The sequence below is a fragment of the Caloenas nicobarica genome, chromosome 2, assembly GCF_036013445.1.
Source record: "Caloenas nicobarica isolate bCalNic1 chromosome 2, bCalNic1.hap1, whole genome shotgun sequence".
Lineage (NCBI taxonomy): Eukaryota > Metazoa > Chordata > Aves > Columbiformes > Columbidae > Caloenas > Caloenas nicobarica.
Window position 1 is genome coordinate 144,182,693 of NC_088246.1, and position 26,710 is coordinate 144,209,402.

General features: G+C 36.7%; 1 protein-coding gene across 41 annotated transcripts in view; it reads left to right on the plus strand.

The window, feature by feature from the left end:
• RIMS2 (regulating synaptic membrane exocytosis 2) overlaps positions 1 to 26,710 on the plus strand; it is a 479,246-nt gene that overhangs the window by 181,634 nt on the left and 270,902 nt on the right. For all 41 annotated transcript variants that reach the window (XM_065627842.1, XM_065627852.1, XM_065627847.1 and 38 more), the window contains one exon: positions 18,532 to 19,457. In XM_065627842.1, the coding sequence (XP_065483914.1) occupies positions 18,532 to 19,457 (926 nt within the window). The remainder of the gene's footprint in view (positions 1 to 18,531; positions 19,458 to 26,710) is intronic.

The window sequence follows — 26,710 nt, forward strand, 5'->3', positions numbered from 1 at the left end:
AAACTACCAAAAAGTCTGTATGCCTCCTCCTGTGAAATTTTTATCTCCCTGATCTGCAGTGCCTAAACAATAAGTAGATAAATTAAATATTTGTTATTACAGACACAGGTAGAAGAACTACGTACATTTTAACATGAGAGCTATTGTGTAATATCTGGTGATTCACAGAAGTGTAAAGGTAACAGTTTTCAAAAGATCTAAGTCTTGTTTTGAGGTTTTAAAATCTGTGGTCATTCTAAATGTTCTTGGAATATAATGCTCATGGATAACTCATCCAGTACCTTAATTACTGTAGATATTTCGTCTCTTTTGGTGTCTGTACCTTGGGAAATAAAGAATAGGTTGCTTATGTATTATTGTACATTTTCTTCTGATGTTTTTCTTTTCACTGGCTATTTCTCAGAATTCCGCTGAAAACCTGTGTGTTTGTACAGGGCACTGAATTCTCTGAGAACCCCTGCTCTGATTAGATTCTTCTGTTGTTTCTTGGCCAGTTAATTACATTTCTTAAGCACAGTTGCAAATATAGACTGAGGAATATCACTTTTATGGTTTACTTGGTAGACTGCATTGCATATTTTGAATTGGTTAGCTGTGTCCTTTTGTTAAGAGTCTGTAAAGGAGCATGTCTTTGTGAGACTAAGTGTGCAGTTACATTTTGTATATTCAGTGACCCAGTATTTTGTAGCATTTCGTATGAGCCATAAGAGAAAATGAACAAAGACTGAATGCATGAGTCATTATTTGTTGAAAGGATCTTGTATTTTTATTTTTATTGTGTCCCTCAGAGTGAACATGTATGTTTTCTATTTTGCAGAGATTGAATGTGCTTTTTTTTTTTTTTCCTAGTGAATATCAGAGTAAATGTGCAGTTGTCTCCTTTTGCTGCTCTTTCAACTGGAAAGTACAATACGGCCCCAGCATGTACTCTCTAGTTCTGATAATGGCAAGAAAAGTATGGAGCTTTAGAGAATGTAAACTAAATACTACAATCATTTTTAAAAACTGTCCCTTTTGCTGAAAATAACAACAAAAACAACACCCTTCACTTTAAAAAAAATATGTGCATTAGTAGAATATAAAACCTCTCTGACACTAAACCACCTATTATATATGATTATTTCATGATATAATGAATTTTGTTGAAAGATAGGTAAAATGAGTTAAATAGTCTATGCCAGAATTCTAGAAATTTTAATAAAATAATTATAATAATTTACTTATTGTAAAAATAATTTTGTTTCGGAATACTAGAGAAATATAATCTATTTGCATTTTGTTGTTTTGGCTATTCTAAGCTTATAATAGAAGTTTGTCCAAGCTCATTGGCTTGGAAGTAAGGCATGCTATATATTTGAAAAGCCATGATGTGTAGAAACCTCAAATTAATGAATTCACTGAAGTATGACTTTCAAGAGAGAAAACATAAGTAAAAATTTCCAAGGCTTTCTAAGCCTGAGGATCATACCTCAGGGACACACTGAATTTTGATAATTGAGAAATTTCCATATAAATGTCTGTGGAAATGTGACAAATGTAGGCGCAATATTCCAAAGGAGATAAGGAGTATATTTTCTTCTCTCTCTCTAGGGTTTTTGATCCAGCAGTCATGTTGTGCCCTGTACAACATCGCCATTAGATCCTGGCAAGAGAAGCAGTTGCACTTTTTAACTACAAGAGCATAACATTTTTAAGCTTAGCTTCATTTATTTCAAAACTATTTTACAAATACTCCTAAATTGTTTTCTATTTCAGAATTAATGTAATCTAAGATTTAGGAAAAGATATTTGAATTCTAAAGACTTGCCATGTTTGCTTTTACGTTCCTTATTGGACACATAACAGAAATATCTGTTTTACTGAACAGAATGGTGTAAAATAGCAATATTTTTATTTATATAAAGGTATAAATCTTGATCTATATAGAATGGGCCAGAGAGTTCAGAAACATGTGCTTTATTGAAGGTTTTGATGTTGGCTCTTTGAGCACTGAAAATTGGCTTACAGTGAAACTGTCGCATGGCATTGTCAACACTACTGGTTAACAGATTTGAAACTTTATTAAATTTATGGCATGGTTGCTTATTGTCTCAGCCAGTTTTCACCTCTCTGACAGGTCTCTGGATGTATTTTAAAAAGTGGCCGTATATGTTGGTCATGCCGGGAATTACAGTGGAAGTTATGTCTGTCTGGACATCTTTGTCCTTCTAAAAATCAGGCCCCCCACCAATACTTAGTTTTAACCCCATTAAATAAAGGCTCAAGTGATCCACATATAGGCATTTTTCCTGACATTCTGGTTTTCATCAGAAAATACATCTTGTGTGAGATTTAGCAATGAGATATCATTTTTTTTTTAAAGGCTTTTTCTTTTTTTTTCTTTCAGATTTATGGCTCTGGATTGCTTTAGAGGATGCCACATTATTGTTAACAGTGGTCTTCATAGGAGATGGTCACAGATAACAAATGTCAGATTAAGCATTGTAATAAATGCATCATTTTGTATTTGGCCCAATAGTTGGAATTTTTTATTTTCCTTTGATCATAGCAACAGCCAGGAGCAAATGAAAAGTTTTAGTAAAGACAACTACAATGAAAAAAAAAAATCCAGTGATACATGACATAATTATTTCCTGTTATTAATTTTCCTTTTGAAAAATCCCAGCTTTAAATCTTATGGAAATCTCTGGAATTCTCTGGATATGACTATGTGGACTTGATTTCATGATTTGCATTTTCAGTAGGCTTTGAAACTTAGTGGCTCCTGATAGTTATCCTGACTGCACTTTTGTGTTATTAAACACCACTACAAAATGTGTGACACAAATGTCACCTGTCACGGAATGGGTGACAAATTCTTCAAAGATGAGGCAATACATGTTCTGTAGTCACCCTACAGAAAATTGCTAGTGATACTAATTTTTACTCTTTAGCATAAAAAAGTTGTCTTTTTTTTTTTTAATAAACATTTTGTTAAAACCCTAGTTGGAATATAAGAACAATTTTTGTTTAAACCATCCAATTTTTTGTTAAATTTTCCATACTGAATATTCCAAAATAATGTTCAGACTTATTAGTGTTTTGCCATATTTTGATTTAATCTGAAGAAAAAATATAACATTATAGCCAGGGCTTATTATTTTAAGAAACATTTATTTTAAATTTTTTTCCACATATATTTCTCAAGTTCAGACTGCTATTTGTCTGGGTGTTATGGAAAAGTTATAAATGGGTTTTAAATCCCCAACAGCAGCATTTCTACTGAGATATAAGTAATAGGAGGAAAACAGCTTTTCTGGTGAAGATGATGTGTCATAAAGTAATGGTTTGGGGAAAAGCCATGAAACAAGGACTCAGATGTTAGGCACTTTTGAGAATCTCAGATTCCTAGCTGGAGTAAATTTGGTGATATCAGAACCACTAAATAGGTCTCCGAATGTAAAGAAGGGATCCTCTTTTACAGTAGGTGGAGGTTATGCTACACGTGCTTTCTTGCTTCTCTTTTTCCTGAGCCTTGTCTTTGAAGATACATGCTTCCCTCTTTCTTCTGTCTCACCATTCCTTGTTGTGTTGAAGGCATAGAGCAGTAATCTGAAGTTGATCACATTGTGGATGTGCAGTAGCCCACTCAGTGCATAAGTACTTTTCTGAAATATTCAGGAAGTTTGAGTCGTATACACTCCTGTTCCTTTGCAGTATCCATCTGAATTCCAAATAAAGGTTTTATCTTTGCTATGGATGTATTTCTTTTTAATCTATTTATTACTAAAGTAACAAATTCGGAAGACTTAAATGTTATTCCTAATCAGAATAAGTGTGCATTGGTGTTATATGCGTTGCGGCTTCCATACAAGAGAACATGGACAATGAGCATTAAAACTTCTTCATACATACAGACCAAACTGCTCCTTGGGTTTTCTCATACTTGTGATTTCACCCTGCACTTCAAAGCTAGGCACATTCCACTCCGCAATCTGCAACACAATATTGTGTAAGAATGGTGAAGCTAGCACGTTAAATCATTTCAACTCTAAAAGTAATTGTTAATAATTGTAGAGTAATTGTACCACTATTCCTTAGTGTACCACTTACTGTAAGAAAAATGTACGGGTCACCTCAAACCAAGAAATCTGGGAATCTTCTAATTTAAATTGTCTTTTTTTAATCTTGCTATTTGCTTTTTATACACTCCTGATAGCAGTGCATTGCAATTTTATCTCCCATGCTGATCTTGAACCATTACTTGAGAATAGCCTCCATAACTCCAGTTCATATGAAGAGATACAAAATATGCTTTTTTGTTCCTACCCTCATAATGGAGTGTCATAAAAGATGACCTGAAAAGATCTCTCAGAAAAAGGCTCTGAAGATAAGTGCTTTAAAAATATGTTTTGTTGGAAGGCTTGATGCAAACAGATTCTCTAATGGAAGACATCTGATTTACAGTTGGGCACGATCATGGCGCTGTGCCTGATAGCTACATGCCTCTTGTTAAAAGGTGGTATAGGAATATATAGGTACTGGATCCCTGGTGTTGATAAGGTTGTGATTTTGCCATGGTCACAAAGTAGTTTTGATGACAAAGAACAGGAATATGCATGGATTCAGGAAGAGTAACTAAAAAAAATGTTATATATACATATATAAGAAACATCTTGAAAGCAGCAATATTTCTGGGCATATGTGCAGGAAAATAAATAGTGTACAGGAGCAATGTACAACACTCCTTTCTTGTTTCCCACAAGCATTGCTATTACAGAAAATGTAAAGTGACAGAAACTCAGATTAGAAGTATCCTGGACTGCATTTTATTTTGTATCTGTCTCTCTTAGTACTAATTTTTTTTTTGTATTGTTTCTGTTGGCAGTATTTGTAAAACTGTAATGTAGATTTACAGACTTATCTTTTGTCAAATTTTATTAAACAAAATTTGATTATCATTTTAAGTACAACTTCATTATATTTAGCATTTATCCCATTCTTCATTCCTTCATGAGCTTCTTTGCCCATCGTATCAACTAGTGCAAAACACTGATTGCAAGTCATACAACTTCCAAATAAAACAATTAATGAACGTCTTTTAGTCCGCTTCATTGAAATGCATATCTCTGTTGCTTGCAGCTCCCCTGTATTCTTAAGACTCTAACAGAGTAGTCCTGATCGAGACCCCAGTCCAGGTTATTGCAATATTTATAGGCTCCTATGTTAGTCCCTATGATTATACATAATTTGCATAAAATGCCAATCACTTCAATGTTTCTGTTACCATCTTTAATAATTTTATTTTATGTGATGAATAGATCCATTATCTCTGATAATCTGGGACTGTAATGTCAAGTGCAGGTTCCTATATAAGTGAAAGACTCTTTTTTTTAAATCCAGAATTTTTGAACTAAAAAAGTACTGTTTGCAGGCATTGAGACAACATGGTTCTACCAGTGTTAGAATGACCTGACCTGAAAATGGCTTTTGAATCAGGAAGCGTTCTCTTGAGGCAGCTTGTTGAGGAAGAGAGAAAACATTATTTTGTATTAAGTTGAATTATGTAATTGCTAGTCTTTGCCAGCCTTGCAAAGTCCTCAAGTATTTTGCTGGGCCAGCCTTTGCCTGGAAGCCTGTATATTTGATGATTCTTGAGAAAGAGATTTCAGAATATCTGGAAAAATTTTGGATCTCTTGGCTATGAACGTGTTTTCTATGTTAAGTTTGCTGTCTTGCAGAAATGTGTTATTCCTAATGACTTTAGAAGTTTGACTTCTTTTTCTGGTATTTCTTCCAGTAGCGTAAAAAATTTCTGCTTGACACTCCTTTAAGCCAGTGCTTTAAGGAAGAGCTATGGCAAAAGTACGCATAGAATAAGGTGGCTACAGTGCCTGTCAAAGTGGAGGAGGTGAACCACTTGTCTCTAAATGTCTCTAGGGACGTGTGTGGTTAAACTGTCTGGTGGAACAGAGTTGTCACAAGGCACAAGAACAGTCCTAGTGCAGAATAAACAATCAGCAAGGTAAAGCAGGTAAATACAGCATAAAGCGTACATAAAATGTTTCCCTGTTAGTTTAAATGACTGAAAAAGAGAAAAAAAGTCATAAAGTTCCTCTCTTTTCCAAAAGAAATTTGTGCTTTACTCTTCTGGTTTTATAACAGAGAATATCCTTTTGAAGTCATAGGTACAGTTTCTACTTTCAGTTAAACTGATCTAATACCTTTTCTTCTCAAGTTTTTGCTGAACTCAAATTTTTCTTCATATGCCAAATATTTTGTTAATATTGGGCAAATGCTAGCTAGAAAATGCTTCTGTATCATTAATGTCAATTTTTAGCCTTTACACTATTGATCAGCAACTGCGCTTGAATTCTCCATTCAGAAATAGTCTCTAATGCATTATTGAAGGTATTTATAAACTAGTCTAAAAAAGCAAAAAAGGGCTGAAGAAGTATCTATAACCTCTAGCACAGTAATATCTTTCTGTCCACTTCTCACAAAACTAGCTTTTAGAAACTCATTTTTTTCTATGAGGTATTGACGATGGTAATTCTCTCAAGATTTTATCTGTATTTTAAGTGTTTATATCTGCAGCAATAATTTTCCAACATGGCTATAATTATCCACTTTCCTCATTTGCCTTTCCCTCCCTGCCCCAAATTTCTACTTCTTTATAAATCAAACCCAAAATTCCAGCTGGGTACCATTGGTTTTTCTCACCTTGCTACAGGGAAATGGCTGGATAATGGAAAGGTAAACATTCTCCAGGTTTTGCTATTAATAGCATATCATCCATATAAACCCAAATAATCTAATCCATTGCTTTGAGAAATATCACCCTAATGATGAAGATAAATAAGCTTGTTGCCACAGTAAGTCCAAATTTGATATGTTTTTCCTTCTCAGCAAAGTTTTACTTGTATCTGGCATTAATCTAATCTTTGGGAAAAAAAAATCTCTGGAGGAAGGACATCAGACTATGTGACTGTGGTTATCCATCTCTCATTATTACATATGAATCTATTTTTCTTGTAACTGATTTGTGTTCACCTGGATATGCATTTCAAAACTGCTACATACCTTCAAATATCCTTTGGCAATTGTAAAAGTCAAATCTGTCCAACTATTTTGATTGCTTTTCTCCTGTAAAATTACAAAAACTTGATCTTCGCTTTCTGCTTCATCAACTCAAGTATCCTGAATGTCTTTTTTAGTCTCTTGCAAAGTGAGCATGGCTTCCCAGCCTGACATCCATTTGCTCTCATGCTTAAAAAGTGCTTCAGTGAGCATACATTTAAACTTTCTTGTTGCTTAGCTCAACAATGAAAGGTTAACTTAAAAAATACTACCGATCCCAACAATCTGACAATAACAGTACTGAGAGTGATGAAGTCATCACTAATCTCTAAAAGCTTTCATGAATGTCTTCACAAAATATTTTAAATCATCGCTTTCCTTAATTACTTTTTTCCTGTTCCTTTACTGTGTTTTATTAGCTGACTGTTCACATTCTGCTTGACTGAGTTATTGAAAGTAGTCTGTAATTTTCATAATATTCTTGTGTTATCAAAGGTGCTGAGAACTTGTATGACTTTGAAAATTCCCTCTCAGTGTTTCTCAGCTTTTTGCCAATTGAGTCTAGTTGGCCTTCTTTATATTAGTTCTCATACCTTTTCTAGAAATGCTATTGTTGATGGAAGAAGAGACCAAGGTGAGGTCCAAAATCTTCTAATGTGTAGCCTTGAACTTCAGTCAGAATTTCATAATTTGTATCTTGACTTTGGAGAATCCCACTGAAAACTAGTCTCTTAGGTAATGCAGCTTATGCTGGTGACAGGAACTGTAAAGCATCAATTAGTTGGGGTGTTTGTATACACATGGAGTTACAAAATGAACATTCATTTCTCCTGTGGAATAAAAAAAACCTTTTTCAAGTAAGGCTAGAGTAATTAAGTCTATCTTCATTGCAGTAGGATTCAGAATAGACCTCAGGGCTTGTTTACAAGACTGGTTTTATTTTAGTTGTTTCGTTTTGAACTGCCTTTGATTCCCACATGACCTTCTTGGAGGAGACATAGTTATATATTTCAGTGAATTTTCTTCATGGCTGTTGTGTTTCTAGTAGCTCTGCAACGACTAATCAACATTGGTTTGCTTCCTGCTAGAAAAGGTCAGTATTTTCATTGTACTCATTTTTTAAAAAGTTAGAAAGGAGGAACCAGGGAACTACTGACCTGTCAGCCTCACCTCTGTGCCTGGGAAGATCGTGGAACAGATCCTCCTAGAAGCTGTGCTAAGGCACATGGAGATCAGGGAGGTGATTTGAGACAGCCAGCTATTTAATATCTTCATCCATGATGTAGACAGTGGGATCATGTGCACCCTCAGCAAGTTTGCAGATGACACCAAACTGAGTGGTGCAGTTGACACACCTGAGGGATGGGATCCCATCCAGAAGGACCTGGACAAGCTCAAGAAGTGGGCCCATGTGAGCCTCATGAGGTTCAACAGGTCAACTGCAAGGTCCTGCACCTGGGCTGGGGCAACCCCCAGTATCAATACAGGCTGGGGGAGGAAGGGATTAAGAGCAGCTCTGCCAAGATGTACTTGGGGATACTGGTGGATGAGAAACTGGAAATGAGCCGGCAATGTGCACTTGCAGCCCAGAAGGTCAATTGTATCTGGGGCTGCATCAAAAGTAGCATGGCCAGCAGGTCGAGGGAGGTGATTCTGCCCCTCTGCTCTGCTCTGGTGAGACCCCACCTGGAGTCCTGTGTCCAGCTCTGGAGCCCTCAGTACAGGAAAGACATGGATCTATTGGAGAGGGTCCAGAGGAGGCCACTAAGATGATCAGAGCTCTCCTGTGAGGACAGGCTGAGAGAGTTAGGGTTGTTCATCGTGGAGAAGAGAAGGCTTTGGGGAGACTATTGCAGCCTTTCAGTTCTTAAAAGGGGCTTATAAGAAAGATGGGGACAGACATTGTAGTAGGGCTTGTTGCAACAGGACAAGGGGTAATGGTATTAAACTAAAGGAGGGGATATTCAGGCTAGACACGAGGAGGAAATTTTTTACCCATGAGCATGGTGAAACACTGGCCCAGGTTGCCCGGAGAGGTGGTAGATGCCCCATCCCTGGAGACATTCAAGGCCAGGCTGGATGGGGCTCTGAGCAACCTGATCTAGTTGCAGATGTCCCTGCTCATTGCAGGGGGTTGGACTAGATGACCTTTGAAGGTCCTTTCCAACCAAACTATTCTATGAATCTATGAAATAATTTTTTCTGTAAAGTTGTGTTCCGCTTCTATGTTGAATAGAGTTAGATGCTCCTTTAGAAATACACACATTTAATCCTGTCTCAAGAGCATGTTGAGAATGACAGTTGAATTGGAAATTTAAAGTTTTATGTATCATGGTAATTTCCAAGAGTTGTTGAATGCACCTGTCTCATTTCATAGTGGTCCAGCTGATGTTCCTGACATGAACACATTTAGCCTGCCAGCTTTTTCTTGGAGAAGCACAACCCACCATTCATTCATGAGGCGTCACTGATTTAATGCACTGGATTTCATAATGGGCCTTTACCTCACATTACTGAGGAAACTGGACATTTTCACAGCAGTTATTTTTTGCTTGCTCTTTTATGGAGGCATCAAAACAGCTCAGTGCGATCTATTTCATCTCTTCCAGACTGAAATATGAACCATAGAGATACTTTAAAGCTAAAGTATGTTTTATGATATCACATATATAGTATAATTGTGGATACAAGAAAGAGAGGAAAAAAAGAAAAGATACACTGACTCACATTCATTAGTAAAGTCAAAGTTTTAGGAGTTCGATAATCCAAAGTACCCTGCAGAGATGTTATTAGGAAGAACAATTCTCATAGGACAGTCCATGTTGCTGATATTTCCTTACTGTTTGATCATTGTTGAAGTAGCTATTTTTTTATTTAATGGTTTTAATATCCTAGTAATAATGGAGTGTTTCTTGAAAGAAAATTTTCCTCTTCATCAGACTAAAGGGTTTCCTTTGTAAAACCAGGATACTTTTAACTGCTGGGAAAAGAACCTGCTCAATGATCTCTGTGGTAAGAAACTGAAACACTTTAAAAATATTAGACTCAAAATTAGAGGCAATGATGTATAGATGAAGTGTATTATATTCTCTGTGATGGCTTAGAGAAAAAACTTTGGTGTCAGAATGCCGTTTCTAGGAGTATGAACTCACTATTATTGAGGTGGAGAAGACCTGCTAAGTCTATATTTTTCCCATGTAATGCCACTTTATCACGGCTTAGATTTATTATAGTTGCATTTGCCTGGAGTATGGTGCTTTTGTCTGCAAGCTACCTTGCATAGATAGAATATACCTTACTTGTGAAATTGTGCAAAAATGTGTTTATAATTATTTTATAGTTGTTTAATACAAACGAGATTGTCTACACATTTGCTTTCTGTTATTTTCACATTCTCACCATATTTTGAAAGCGAGTTCTGATGTCTCTCTCTAGAGATAATTAGTTCATTGATTTTCACTGTTCTTTTTTAAATGAAATGTAAAAAAAAAAGTATTTTCGGTTCTACAGTATGTTTAGCACATCAGACTGAAGTACATGCTACAATTACTTTAACCTAATGGTTGAAAACTATGTCAAAATTTGTCTTGTTACAAACTAAGAATAATGGATAATATATAATTTCATTGGAGACCTAACACAAAGAAGAGGCTGGACCTAGTAACACAAAATGTGAAATACGGGAACTACAGAATTTTAAAAATAGTTAAAATTAAACGCTGTGCATGTACATTTGTAGGCAATAGTACTGTAGCAAGGCACTAATCAGCTAAGTACCATAATCCTCCTTATAGGGCAAATTCTTACTTGACCTCCAGCTATATACAGCACATGGTAACAGCATTAAACCATAACACTCCTCTCATGCTCTCAATAGCTTCCCATTGGGCCAGCTCTCTGACTTGAATTGCTGTAGTTTCGTATACTAGACTTTTTTTTTTGTTTCATTTTTGGTGGTTTTTTTTGGTTCCTAGATGCCTTATATTTTGTAATTACATTCTGGGGGAAGGGAAGGGATTGTAAAATATATCTAAAAAATTGTGTCTCAAAATTAAGAGACTATTCATATGATTTCACTGAACCTAGAGGATTAAATGAAAGACCTAGCCAGCACAGAAATTGATGTATTCTCATGAACCCGAGGCTTCCTCCTTCCCAGATGTGCAGTGGCTGATCAAAAGGTAAAACAGGGAAGAAAGATGCTGAATGTGTTGTGTGAAAACAATGTGTAATGCTCGGCACTTTTTGTTCTTTTTGAGAATTATTAAGAAGGTATATTTTACTTTTAGCAAAAAAAAGCTCTGTAGAAGTACTGAAAAACTTTATTGTGCTTCAGATATTTGTGAATACTATCTTTAATAAAGTTTGTGCTTTTCTTTAAATTAGTATTTTAAATTGTATGATTTTTTGTGACAAAAATATGTATTGAAAAGTTGTATTTATTTTCATAAAAATAGTATATGCAGAATTCTGGAATTTTCTTGTATTTTATATTATTCAAAGTCCTTTTTAGTTAGAGTTCAGTATTGTATTAACTCATTCTTATAATGTTTCTGTGACCTACTCTTCTTTTAACATCCCGTGTTTTAAACTAATTTCGATCCATCCTTCTGCAAATTACTTCCCTGGTGTCAGTACTGAGACAGAAAACTAGAATGCACATTCTGATCAGTTATTATTGAAAATTATTTAAACCGTTTAGCATTGTTTTTATGACTAACTTTTTTCACAAAAAATTTTAATGAAAAAGTAGGTGATATATTTCTTGTTTATATATTAAGTGGAAATAATTAGCAAACTATCCATTTTGAAAATGTTCAATAGTAGAAATAAAGAAAAATCTCAGGTTGTTTAATCTAAAAGGAAAGCATTCATCAATGTAGCTGAATGAACTAAGATTAAAATATAGTTATTTTATTTCTCTCTTTGCAGTTCTCTAAAATTATATGACATAAGGGCTACTGAAAAGTCAGTCAAAATAAGGGAGGACAAAGCTATTTCTACTGGTAGTTCCATTTTTTATCTGTGATATTCTTGATGTAATAAAAAACTGTGAAATAAAATTATTACCTAAACATATGAAGATTAGCAAGGGATACTTAAAACCACTAGTTTTGTTCAGCAGTTCCTCGTTTTTTCCATGTGATAACTCTTTTTTCCACAGCAAGTGAAATTATACCTTGAAAGCTGCAATGATGATTTTTTTGCTGAATTGCTTGTACAGAAAACGTGATTCTGAAGTAATTGTATTGTTTTAAATGCCATCCAATCATGTCAAGTTCAAAGCAAAGTTGTTATCAGTGGTGAATTTAGTTATTTTAATGTTTTGTTACTGCAGGTTTCCTATCATGCTATTGGTACCAGCCTGCAATCGGAGAATTTATTTTTTCAGATAAAGTCTAATAGTGATCAACATCTGCAGTATCACTCTCATGGTTTGGTATATTTTGTAATCATCATTGTAAACTTAATTCATTATTGTTTGGAGATATTTAGCTGGAAGGTATTTTAAATGATTTGCAATATGGTTGCTATAAAATAAAATTTGTAAGTCATGGCTGAAAAGAGAAATGAAATAATGTCTCAGATGAACTATATTGGGTGAATTGCTTAGATATCTGAGTGTTAGATGTACTTCAGGGCAGCCTGTTTAAAACTGTAGTGGTCAAGAAATACAATAAATACCTTTTCTTTTTGTCAGAGTAGGCTGTTTAAATGAATTAGCTTGCAAATTGTGCATTGGTTGCTTATGTTCTTTCTTTTTTGAACGGGAGGGGGTGAGAAGCCAAGGAGAGGGGAACAGACAGATCAGAAGATTAATTTATTATAAAACGACAGCATTGGAGAACTGCAAAAAGAGATCTTGGTAGAAACTGGGACTTCTCAGAAGTCAGAAAAAGCTTTTTTTTCAATAAGCTGGAACCATAACTGCTTTGGAGAATGTGTGAAATGATTTTTCCTGCACAATGTGACTCAGCAAAAGCAAAAGTTATAAGCAGAGAATGAGAAAAGAAGTTAAATCAATACCAGCTAGTCTCTTAAAAACATTGCCAAAAAATAGGTAAACATTTTGCAGATTTTTCAGTATGGTAAAGGAAGTTGTTGGAGGTGCTTTCAGAAGAGCACCTAACAGTGAGAGAGTAGGACCCTCCCTGAGAAAGGCAGCCAGGTCTTAATTTTGCACAGCAAGTTTTCTGGGCTCATGGCACTCAGGCAGTTTTGGTTGCAAAGTCCCAAGAGTGTTTAGCTCACCTTCATGCAGCCAAGGAACCTTTCTGCGTGGGGTCTTGATAATGTTTTATCTGCTCCCTGTCACTGTTCTTTTCAAACCAGTGGCTGTCTGTTAAATATAACACACAGAAGTATAAAAGTTTAGAATAGCAGAATTATTCTTTTATGATCACTCAGGAACCAAAAAATGCTGTTTTTCTGACAGGAGCCATATAGTGAAGGAGAGACAAAGCTGTCCTCAGTGTATTCGGTGAGGTCTTTAACAAGAAGCCTTATCTCTTGCATGACTTTCATGAGGGAATTTCAGTGTGAAATATTAATTTTTACCTACTCTGAATTATTATTTCAGGTACTGAAAGGATCACATTTTGAAAAGAGTTAAGCAAAATTACAATATGTGCACGAGAAATATTTTAAGTTTTAATTTTCCAGTCAATTTTATTCCTTGCTAGTTTATAGGGAACAGAGAAGAAAATATTACAGTATTACAGTTTTGCCTATGATGTAAATACTTCACATACTCTACAGAGTGTTTTCATATCCATGGCTTCTAAAATTTGATGGAAACTTACATTTAAAATTTCCTTGGGTTAATTTTTAAAAAATCTAAATCAAAGCAGAACAGTGTTTTCTTTTCAAGGAAGAATATAAAGGAATGTCAAAGACTTTCAACCTATTTAGTTCCATTACTGAAATCAGAGCCATCAAAGCAGAATAGCTGTCATGTTCTTCTATGCCATTTTTTTCAATACTTACTTCCTATTGTAGTGTGGAGGAGTTGAATAATTTAACTTTATGAGCAGGAAGTCAGATTACAGTCCAGCTGTTTGCTTTTCATAGTACTGGTGTGTCCTGTTTCGACTAAGACAGAACCAATTCTCCTATCAGTAATTTTCCGTTCGGTTAAGTTTCTTCTAAGTAACTGAACTTTCTGAAACTAAGTATATTTTTCAGTTGATATCTACTCCTAGAATTGAGAACACTTGATGTTTACAGTTGTTACCAAAGTAATGGTAGGAATGGTGTGCAGAAAGGCCTGTGTTTATACTTATCCCTATAGGAACCAAGGTCACTGCTAAATCTCCTATACTCCACAAGTGAAAAGATGTAGAAGGGTCGAAGCTGTGGGGAGGAGCAGACAGAGCAGTGACCAAAACCTGACTGACAATGTATTCCATCCCATACACGTCATACTCAGTGTAAAGCTGAGGGACTACGGCTGGTGTTTGTGAGGGACTCTGCCTATTCTTCTGCCTCTGATCCCGATCCATGTGTTCCTGAATCCAGTTCCCATCTGCTGCTGAGTGCAGTCTGGGACTTCCCAGCACCTGCTCTGCAGAGGTCTGTGATTCCGTGATCCTTATGGGGGAGCTCAATATTGTTTTTGTATGTATTTCATGATTTCTTTTATTTTAGTAGTAGTATTATTAGTAATAGTATTAACGTCGTTACACTCTTTTTCATTGTTACTTTTTTTTTAAAGCTGTTTTAATTTTTCAAACCACAAGTCTCTGTCCCTTTTCCTCTCTCCTTTTCCCTTCAGGGGAAGTAAAGGGTTAATAGAGAGCATCTGTCCTCTGTTTAATTGCCAGTCCAGCCTTAAACATTAACATAGCGATACCTGTAGTGCACTGAAAATAAGGTTTCCTTCAGTGTAAGGTTAAGAGATGTGTATTAAAATATCACGTATTGATAAATCGCAATTAAAAACATGGTGAAAATTAGTAGAAAATAATTTCCGGTTTCTATATGAAAAAAAAAGCATAGAATGTGCCTGACTAAGAGATTTGTGCAGTTTCTAGAGTTTTCTAACCATAATAGAGATTTTATTTTGTTATTGTTTCAAAGAAGCAGTAAACACAGTGGCCTGGAGGATTTTTCAGTGCTGTGGTGGCCTTTGCAGAAAAGGTGGTAATCCTTCTGACAAGAGATATATAGTGCTTAGTTGAGCTGGCAGCTGGAGGGTGCGTATCACAGCTGTTGACATAGATTTAAACTTCTCTTAACTTTTAATGTTCCAGGAAAGTCTTGGAAAGGTGGGAGTAGCCATTTTCCATGGTGTATTTAGCTGCAAGTACACGAGGAAAGGCTTTTATTGGTGTATCTTTAAGGTAGTTATTGGTGAGAAATGGATTAGGCAAAGGCTCATGAAGGTGAGTGAGAATTAGGTTGTGAGCTAAAAATAACAGCAGATTTTTAATAGTAGTGACTGGCCATGTTTTCACAAGTACTGCTCCTCCTACCATGATTTGATAACACTGGTTCAAAATGTATAGCATACATGGTACAACTGCGTTTGTAGCAGGTATTTTTAAAATGAAAAAAAATGATTAATGCTAAAGGGAGACTAATTGTAGTGTGGTGACTAGTAAAGAGAATGCCAGGCTGGACTAAGTGCCATGGTGGCTGCTGGGCAGGATGAGCCCTCTCCTGCCAGCGAGGCTTCTGGTCGATCAAGTGTACAGGTACAGTTAATTTATTTCTGATGGATAGGCTTACAACTTCTGGCATTTGATCCCAGTAGTGAAGTTAGATCCCTTCAGCAGGGATGAAATTAATTAGAAAGGGAGTTTGATAGTGCCAATCAACATAGGCCAGGCATTAAATTATTTACTTTCATCTATTAGGCTGCTTTCTCTGAAGAAAAAGGTTGTGTTTTCAGGAAGGTCGTTATTCTTGCATGTGGTCTAGTAGCTCCCACACGCTGGGCACCTGTGTAAAGCTTTCTCCTTCATGAAAGGCTGGAATAGATTGAGGAACCAGCTGATCTTTACATTACTGTCAGACATAGGTGGTGTTCTGATATTCATGTCTTAGCAACAAAATGAAGGAAAGGCAATGACTGCTTGTGGTAAATATAACAGACAAGGTTAGAAAATGTTTGTGTAAGAGGTATAAAAATATAATGCTAAATTGGCACATCCTCCTCTCATTAACATAGTTCATGCTAGAGAAAACAGTGGACTTTTTAGTAAATCTTGTGCCAGTTCCTCAGATGATGTGCTTTAGTGATTTAGGTAATTTGCTATTGGAACAACTTATTTTAGGATAAGGCATATTTTTTATCAGCTGAAGTATTTAAAATAAAAATATTTATCTTTCTTAAAGTAAGTTTCTACATCTAATCTCTGTTGTCTTAGTGAAAATTACTATGTCTTTGCAAACTGTCTAGGTTCTGATTGTCCTAATTGTCAGTTGGCCATTCTGGTTTTAGACTTATGGAACTCTGTTCACATCACATTAGAACAATTCAACTTGAGTCCCCAGTAGCAGAATCCATAGACCTCTTGTTAAACGTGCAGAGGTTGTCATTTGTGCTGGTACTAACATGACACTTTAGTAAGACAGATAGAATGTCTTAGCTTCACCATAAGCAAAAAGGCATCCAAATGATGCTTATATTACTTGTCATGCTTCACAGGAGGAGTTGCATTTTTGCAAGGTTGAATTAGTTTCCCCATTTGCAGATGCCATTGTAAGGTTAAAGTACTTTAATATTTACAAGGCAAGACTGGGTCCAAATCTTCCAGGCACAGTTTAACGACCCTGTATAGTACCCAAGAGAGGATGCAAGTTTGCCAGTCACCTCCCTGTGCACACTCTGCTCAGACAGTTGTGGTTTTCCTGTGCTGGGCAGAGATGACTTTTCCTTTCTGGCTGTGAGAAGAGCATTTTCTCTCCCACTAGCTAGGCAGAACCCTTTTTATCTTCCTGGGCACCAAAGAGAACCTGTTTTTTCCTTCTCTGCTTCACTAAATTGAAGTCTTTCCTTTTCTTATCCTTTCTAAGACAACTGTGGCAACAACAGGGCTGTGCGTTTGCTCTCCTTTTTCCTGTCCCACACTAGGCAGGATCTCCTGGTTGCTTCCTGCAAGGCTGCCCTTTAGGATCAGTGGCCACTCGTGAGGGTAGAAAACATTTTCAAAGGGATCTTAATTATAAAGATAGAACTAAATATAACAGGAAAGGGCTGATAACACAAAAATAGGTTCACATACATATTTTCATTACTTAAAGCTTGAGCTGATATATCTTATCCCAGAGAAGGCCTACCTCTCAGTATCTTTTATCCACATTTGGGATCTTCGCTCCACTTTACTGCAGGTAACTCCTTCAGTCCATCTGGGGTGAAAAACTAAGTAGGAATCTGGACATGTCTGGAAGTAGCATTTAAAATGCTTTTTACCCTGTTAGGATTGACAAAGGCAGGATCTGAAGCTCCAGCTTGTTTTTTCCCTATGAATCACTACTCCCTATTGAATTGATCCCTTCTAATCAAGTAGCAAAGAATGTTGTATCAAAGAAACAGAACATATAAGATTCATAATATATTCCAGACACATCCTCTATTAAAATATTGCATATAATAAAATCATGTGCTTCAGTCAATCATTTGTCAGTGTCAGGAGATAACTGAAATCTGTTGATAATTTTTTTTCACCCACCTCTGAAGCCTCAGAAGTTGTCTATGGCTAGATGTTGTCTATGACAAAGAGTCAATGCTTAATGTGCTACAGGAACTCCATTTTGGTATCTGGCCGCTGTGTCTTGCTCAAATGCATGGACTAATATCATTGCCATCCCTATAGGGATGGGAAGGATTTGTTTGTCAAGTCAGACAGGCAGGACTTTGAAGCTCTTTACCTTCTCATGCAACACAAAAAATCTTTTGTTTTCTGAGTTCATCTGATTGAGACAAGTCCTGCCATTGGATCTTTGTTTGTCCTGTTTTCTGCCCTTGGCAAACACTATAGATTTGTGGGAATGGATGTGTATGTTTTTAAGCGATAATGGCTGCTAAGAGATCAAACTAACTGAATGATGCATCTTGCCTTAATTTCTATGGTGATTATAAAACCCTATGACATAGAAGTACATGGTCAAGTTTTATAGCTGTAAAATGATTATAAAGGATTATAAAATTTTGGTACTTGTAAAGCAGTTATGGCTACAAAGTAGTGTAAGTATTTATATTCTGTGTTTTATAATGTTGTATTAGCATTTTTCCTTTAAAGCTGTTTTTTATTTAAACTGTGCACCATAAGCAGATTTGTAGCGTGACCTACTTTCTTTAATTTAGTACAGAAAATGTGTGAGCACTTTCACAAAGCAATGCAATGAACGGATTTTTTTTTTTCCATCAGCTGATCATTCTGTGGTTTAATTAGCATTAACTGTATACTTGTGCTACAAGAAATATTCACAGAGTTGTCTTTTTTCTTTCTTGTCATGATTATTTAGGAAAAGAAGCCCATCAATATCAAGAGAACAGAACAGAAGATACGACCAAAGGGACGAGAGAGACGAATATTCACAGTATGCTACATCAGACAGTGCGATGCCCAGGTCACCATCAGATTATTCAGATAGGCGGTCGCAGCGTGGGCCTCAGTTATATGAAGAACCTGAACTGGGTGATTATAGAGATTCCAACAGAAGGAGTCGCAGGCGTTCCAAGGAGTATCCGGTAGAAGAGGAGGATGCACAGAACAGGGAAGAATATGAAAGACAGCAGAGGGAAGAGGAATATCAGGCACGATACCGAAGTGATCCTAATTTGGCTCGTTATCCAGTCAAGCCACAACCATATGAGGAACAAATGCGTATCCATGCTGAAGTGTCCCGAGCACGTCATGAACGGAGACATAGTGATGTCTCATTGGCAAATACTGAATTGGAAGATTCTCGGATGTCTATGCTGAGAATGGAACGACCGTCAAGACAAAGATCTGTATCTGAGCGCAGAGCTGCCATGGAAAATCAACGTTCATATTCTATGGAAAGAACTCGAGAGGCTCAGGGACCAAGTCCCAATCGTCAGAGGACCACAAATCATAGCCCTCCTACACCTAGGAGGAGTCCAATTCCTCTGGAAAGACCAGACATGAGGCGCTCTGATTCTTTAAGGAAACAACACCATTTGGATCCCAATTCTGCTGTACGGAAAACAAAACGTGAAAAGATGGAGACAATGTTACGGAATGATTCACTCAGCTCAGACCAGTCTGAATCAGTCAGACCTCCACCACCAAAGCCCCATAAAACAAAAAAGGGAGGTAAAATGCGCCAGGTTTCATTAAGTAGCTCAGAAGAAGAATTGGCATCCACTCCAGAGTATACGAGTTGTGATGATGTAGAGATTGAAAGTGAAAGTGTTAGTGAAAAAGGTAAGATTTGTAATTTTTTTACTCTTTCAATATAGAGCTGTTGTTTAGTTTCCATTCCATTGTATGTTTATTTTACCTATTGGAATTGATTGCAATCATATATCTGCAGTCCTTCACAGGTGAACTCAAGTTCGTTGTGATGGGAGATGGTTTTTTCTGATTTTTTCTTTAATTTACTTAAATCTAAATTTAATGATTTACATAGAAAAGAACATCACAGTTACTATTTGGATATGTTAAAGGAAAAAACATGCCTATTGAAAAACCTGTCAATTAAATCTACAAAATATGTAAAGCTGGACTGTCATATAAGGCCATGGTTTCATGTTCATTAATACCAGATTTGGGTACTCCTGGATCACAATGAGTGCAAATTTGATCTGGATCAAGTGTGGGCACATGACCACATTTCTGTTGAATTGACTAGAGCACAAGATACAGAACTTATGCCAGTTTTATGCCAGCTGCTGCAGGTTAAAAAGCATTTGATCTGCAAAAAACCTTGTGTGTATAAAGTTAACTCATTTAAATTTTAAACAAATTTGAAATGACTGAGGTGGTTTATATCAATGGAGGTTTATTTTTGTTGTGGGGATATGATGCTTTTTGGCACCATGATGTTGGAGTTACAGCATTGTCAGAAAGAAAAACTGAAACTAAGTGAAATGATTCCCAATGTAACCAGAAGTAGTGTGTGACTTAAATATGAAAGCATTGGGGACCATCACTTCGAACTGAATCAAATGAATAATATTATTTCTCTTACTCTTCATGTATGTTGTTGGTCTAAAGTACAATAGTTATAACTTGTTTTCAGTTATTATGCTTATGCTAGTGCATCTTCACTAATTCTCATGAATGGTTTGTGCTCCTTCACAGCAATGCTCAAGGTATGAATAGCGAGGAAAAGGAAGTACGATAGTTATAACTTATTTTCAGTTACTATTATTGTTATTCCAGCGCACCTTTGCTAATTCTCATGAATGGTCATCTGCTATTGTGGGCTGGGATCAGAAAATTTGCTAGTATTTTTTATTAATATTGCTTTCAAATTGGTTCTGAACGACGTAATTCATCAGAGTTCATTAAATTACTGTGAATTTTCGTATGTCAGTAGCAGCAACTGTGGTCTGACAAATAAGGAGCAAGACAATGTAGAATGGAAGGAAATTTAACCCAGGTCAAAGTAGACAGTTACATGCACTTACCTGAAACAACTGTGATGAAACCTTGACCCACTTAATCTTCCTGATGAGCAGAAAAACTTCTATCAACTTCAGGATGTTCAGGATTTTGTTCTTAGTAACAAACTTGAGGAAACTAGACCAAATCAATACATGGGAAGTAGTAACAAAGTGTTTATTTACTGAAATTCATCATAGGAAACATAGTATACAGAATAATATACAAATGATATATTACTTGTACACATAACATACAAAATATTTGCTATGGGTAGACCTACAAAGTCCTACCTCATTCTTTTTATTTTCATGAATCTCTCTTACCTATAAGCAAGTAATTTTTCATGAATACCACAAAAATGAATCCAGCACATAATCCCCCCATCAGTCTTCCTTGTATTGCAACACATTATTTCCTTAATTGATAAAATACAATTAAGTGTTTTAAATACCTCCTATAAAAATGGGTTTCTCCACTCCCCAAATTACTCAGTTTCTGCCCTTCAAAAACTCTCCAGACCTGAGGATTTCTCAGCTGTAATTTTAAGCAACATACAAAGTCTGTTTGGCCAAAGATATAATGGTAAATATAAAACACTTGGCCTTGGAGTAATGAAGGGTGTCAATGTTAGAGTGAGATTTTGGATGCAGTAATAATGAGTTCTCCAAAAGAGGAGAATAATTTGTTCTCTATCTCTTTCTGTATGGAGTACCCATGTCTTTTCACAGATTCTGCGAATAAATATTAACAACTGTTCAGCTGTGAGAAGCAGTCTGGGCCTGAGCTGCAGGAGCAGCTGTTCACTGAATTACATCTGAGATTTTACAAGGCCCTGACATTGGTTTTGAGAAAATGGTCTGAAAATTGTGAAGTATCTGGAAATGTAGGAAAAATTACAGTCATGTGCTCTTAAAAGGGCTAAAAGATTGCCTTTTTAAGCTTGTCTCCAAAATTTATACGTATATATGGTTAGAACGTATATATGCATACAAAATGAAGATAGTCATTTCATTGTACAAGTCCAACAGAGACATGAACCAGCTGCTGGATTAAGAGCTCTGGGAAAAGCATCTATTATTACTGAATGTCTGTAACTTTAAATATTTGGATCTGATCTCATTTTGGTAGCTGCGCGCTTTAAGGTATTTTTTTACTTGATTTTTAAAAATGGAATGTGATATTTTCTGCATGTTTCTGGTAAAGGTCTGAGAAACCTTTGCCTTGGAATGCTCCTGTCTCCTCTCTATGGGAGACAAGGGAAACTGTGAGCAGAGAAAGCTGACGGACACCCAGACAGCACTCAGGCACCCAGCAGGCAAGCCATGCGAAACACAGACATGGTGAAGAAGCATTGTAGATGGAGATTCAAGTGTGGAAGAGCTAGATTCTTAAGATACTGCACAGCTTTTGTAATACAACTATATTTGGACAGGAAATTTGGGTTATAAACTAGACATATTGGAATGGGAATCAGGAGGCTTCAGAAGGATGATCAGACAAGGGAAGGAAGTTTAGGAACTGCAAACCAAAATGTCATTGGGTGCCTGGAAACCAGGGGGCTGAGATGGAAACTGAGGCTGAAGAAGAGGGGAGAGAAAACTGGTAGATCAAGTAGGACAAACCTGTGAGCTACAGTTTGAGAAGAACAGATAAAGTGAAGGAAACAGATCTGATAAAGATAGCTGGGAAGGTGAGAACTGGAGCTTCCTGAGCAGTAGGTTAGAGGATTCCGAGATGGGCTGAGAAGCAGAAGCAGCAGTTTGGGAGAGACAATGAGTGGCTGGGAAAAGGGCATTCAGAGAGAAGGACAGGAGCTGGGCTTGGGAGCTTTGGCAAAGAGGGACTGGGACTGAGCAAGGCATGTAGACCTGGTAGCATTGACCTGAAAGCCTGAGAGGGGGTTTGGAGAGGTGAGAAGCGCAGGAGGATGGTGAGGAGCCGGTGGTGTGGCAGACCAGTTAATTCTTTAAAAGGCCAGGAAACAATGCATGACAACAGTGTTAAATGGACATAACTGAGATCATAAATGTGCTTACTTGAAACTTAGATTGTGCCATAATTAGACATATTTCGCAGACTGAATATTGTGCAGGTCTTCATACACATTAAAACTGTCCTTAATGACATAACTGAATACTAATTTACCAGGTGACCGTATGGTACATTTCTATTTTCCATAACACCGAAAGAACAAAAGTGCTTAAAATGTTAGAGAAAAACACTTTTTGAAATGCCAGTGCTTTTATGAAATCATAAATTTTAAATGGCAGTAAAATGGATTTTCAATCAGTAAACCTAAAGATCATAATGACTTATTTTTTATGTTCTAGATTGTCCAGTTGACCAACTCTTTCTCAAAACCATTTCAGTTGTGATGTTAGTTGCAGTGAAGTGAACATTGAACCATCACCTACAAAGCTCCAAATGAAGTTATGTTTTTTGTGGTGTGCAAATTAGGCCCAGCTGTCTCCATTGCTTGTCCAATTTAAGTGTCTTCTATTGTGAGGGAATATTAAAGTATTTTTTATTTACATTTTCAGTTAGATGTTTGTCAGTGCAATTGTAATGAATAGACCTTAGGGCAGGTTTTAAAGGGCCCCATAATTTGTCAGCCAGCATGAAGCAGATGTGAAGCTACAGGCTTGTTGTGGGTGTCTATAGGCTTTCCAGGTAAAGTCAGAAAATCAAACAGTACCAGTGCCCATATATTCCTTGTGGCAATGCTGTCACACCTGTAGCCTGCCAAAGTGCCAGTCTGAAGAGACTTGCCACAGCCATGCTCAGGAAAGCCAGTGGTCCCTGGGACTGTCCTACCCCCACTCATAACATACGCAATGGAGAGGTGGCCTGCGCTGGAGCTGGGGTTTCTTCTGCTCTTACAGTTCTTCACAAATCTCTCAAACTCCAGAGTTCCAGCCAGGAACAATCTCTACATAGAAAAAGATAATTAATTCAAGGAAATCTAGGTGTGTGATAGCTCTAAATACTGCTCTAATTTGCTCTAAGTAGGACATAGTAGATTTTCCAATGGTGGGAAACAGTTCAGGCATATGCACATATTGTGCTTCCAGCCACTTTCCAGAGCACCCTGTGAGAGGTATCTGTTTGCACAGACGGTGGCTGACATCTGAGGTGGGCGGAATCTGTGGTGGGAAAGGCAAATGTGTCCGTGTTTTGTCAGAGGTGCAGTTCTTAAGTTTAGTGTTTGCTTTCTCTGGTCTTTTATAAAACATGATAGCTAGATGGATGCCCATTTTTTATCAAAGAAACTCATATGCCTAGAATGATAGAATAATTTGGGTTGGAAAAGACCCTTAAAATCATCAAGTCCACACATTAACCTAACACTGCCAAGTGCAACACTAAACCATGTCCCTAAGGCCTCATCTACACATCTTTTTAAACACCTCCAGGGATGGTGACTCCCCCACTTCCCTGGGCAGCCTTTTCCAATGCCTGACAACCCTTTTTGTGAAGAAATGTTTCCTAATATCCAATCTAAACCTCCCCTGGCACAACTTGAGGCCATTTCATCTCATTCTATCACTTGCTACTTGGGAGAAGAGACCAACCCCCTCCATGCTACAACCTCCTTTCAGGTAGTTGTAGACAGCGATAAGGTCTCCCCTCAGCCTCCTTTTCTCCAGGCTAAACAGCCCCTGTTCCCTCAGCTGCTCCTCATCAGACTTGTGCTCCAGACTCCTCACCAGCTTTGTCACCCTTCTCTGAACTCACTCCAGCACCTCAATGTCTTTCTTGTAGTGAGGGGCCCAAAACTGAACACCGGATTTGAGGTGCAGCCTCACCAGTGCTGAGCACAGGGAGACAATCACTTCTCTTGTCCTGCTGGCCACATTATTCCTGATACAAGCCAGGATGCTGTTGGCCTTTTTGGCCACCTGGGCACACTGCTGGCTCATTCAGCCAGCTGTCGATCAACAACCTCAACAAACACATGGCAAGAGAGGCTCCGGTGATCTTATATACTTCAACGTCCCTGTGTTGTTGATTGAAATCTGCAGAGCACAGGCTGTGTGAGCAGAAATGTGTGTATGCAGGATAAAGGGTTAATACATTGTTCTTTGTCACTAAGTGCATTGAAAACATGGACATATAACATTGTCTTGGCTGTGTTATGGTCTTTTACAAACATATGAAGAACTTCATTTCTTCATTATAGGAGTTAAAAGATCCTTATCTCTGGAACAGCTTGCAGGAGCTATTTGTTTATTGCAATGTTGAAACCAATCTAGTAGAAGTACAGTTTAGTTTTTGACAGAGAATGAAGTCTATTTGGAAACAATATACTCATCATAAGTTGAAAATGTGTGGTAGCTCATGGTGTGAGGAGCAGAAAGCTCACTGAGTGTTACTGCAAGAACAGTACATGTCTTACATGAGCAGAGATGCCAAGCAAGCGGGATACCATCACAGTGCTCTCAGTTTTAAATTCTGAGAGCTAAGGGACCTGATTTCAATCCTACTCGTGCCAGTTTCATATATCTTCAACAACTTTGGCTTCAAAGTTGTTCTGAGCTAAATTAGATTAGAATGAGGTCATTGATTCTAAAATTTGCTTCATTCAGGTTAGAGAGTTCCTGAAAGTCTAACTTCTCTGGAAGAAATTGTACTAGAAGGCAAAATTTCAGGACTGAGCTGCAGCGCTTGACTTGAACACAAGAGGCTTTGAAATCCCACACAATTTCAGTATGGAGATGTCTTAGAATTCAAAGTATGACATTTTGAATTGTCATAAGGAGAATAATTGACCATTTAAATACTGAAATGTGTGTCATGTTTTATTAAAAGCCAGATTTGAGGGACTCAGATTTTTTCTTGTTATTATTTCACTTAATCTTGCAGTCTAAGAGACTGTGTTTTGCACCTGTACATCTTATATAAGGTAAATGTGGTTTTAATGTATGAAGAGGTTGACTGGAAATTCTTCCCCCCGTCTCCTTTCCCTTCTGAACTGCCTATATTTTAAGTGCAAAGATAAGAAATATTAAGAGAGAAGCATTAGACTGTTTTCCTTATATGTTCAAGCAATAAAAAAATTACTGCTTCTAAAGCACTTCTTACAACATTAAATGAGAAGTATCTTACTACTTTAAAATATTAGTATTAGCTATGATAGAGTTTTCCTACAAAAATACTTTTCATAGATGATATTAGAGCTAGAATGTTTAAAGTTGCAGAGATTTCCAATAGTAAATAATGTTTTTCTATATTTTTGCCAAACCTTCTCTTACTTAGACACTTCTATGTTCCTTAGAAGATGAAGGGAAGGGATGTGATATTCTGCAGCATTTGGAGGAATCTACTGTTTAACATTTTAAATATGCAGTCACTTAAATTTGGTGTAAGCCAATAATATCCCTCACAGAAAGAGCCCTGCCTTTCCTGAATTCTTGGCTGCATATTCACATCCTTATATCATTCCTTTCGCTCTGCTGGCAGAAGCATTCAGTCAGGTACACACTGCATCAAGCCAGGAAACTTTTGTGAGGTAGCACTAATTAGGCATAAAGATGGTAAATATTAACATTTAAAGCTTCTTGATAAAATTATATCGAATGTCATCTTAGATATTATAATGCATGCTGAAAAGAGGGTGTGTAACTGATTATGCCTTATCGGAACCTGAGGTTAGATATGGATTTGCTGAAGTAAGGAAGAATAAATATTTTCATAAAATAATCAGAACACAGAATATTTTCTCATCAGTAAATGAATGTGAATAATTTCATAGCACTTTGGTTCCAACAAAGAAGTCTAATACTCAGTTTTATTCATTAAAACCTTGACTACATTACAACCTGAACCTTCTATATGCAAATGTACACAGACCATTAAAACTGTAATTCTTTAATCACATTTCCTGGGGCTTTGCTGGAACTACAGCTATAGCAGAAGTCTTGTGGAGGCACCAGATTAATTCTCTATGATGCAATGGAAGAACTATGAGTTATTATTGAAGTATTTTAGTACATTAGTTGTAGTTATTTATGGTTCCAGATGAGAATAATGATTAATTATTAGTAGGACAACATGTTTTTTAATATTTT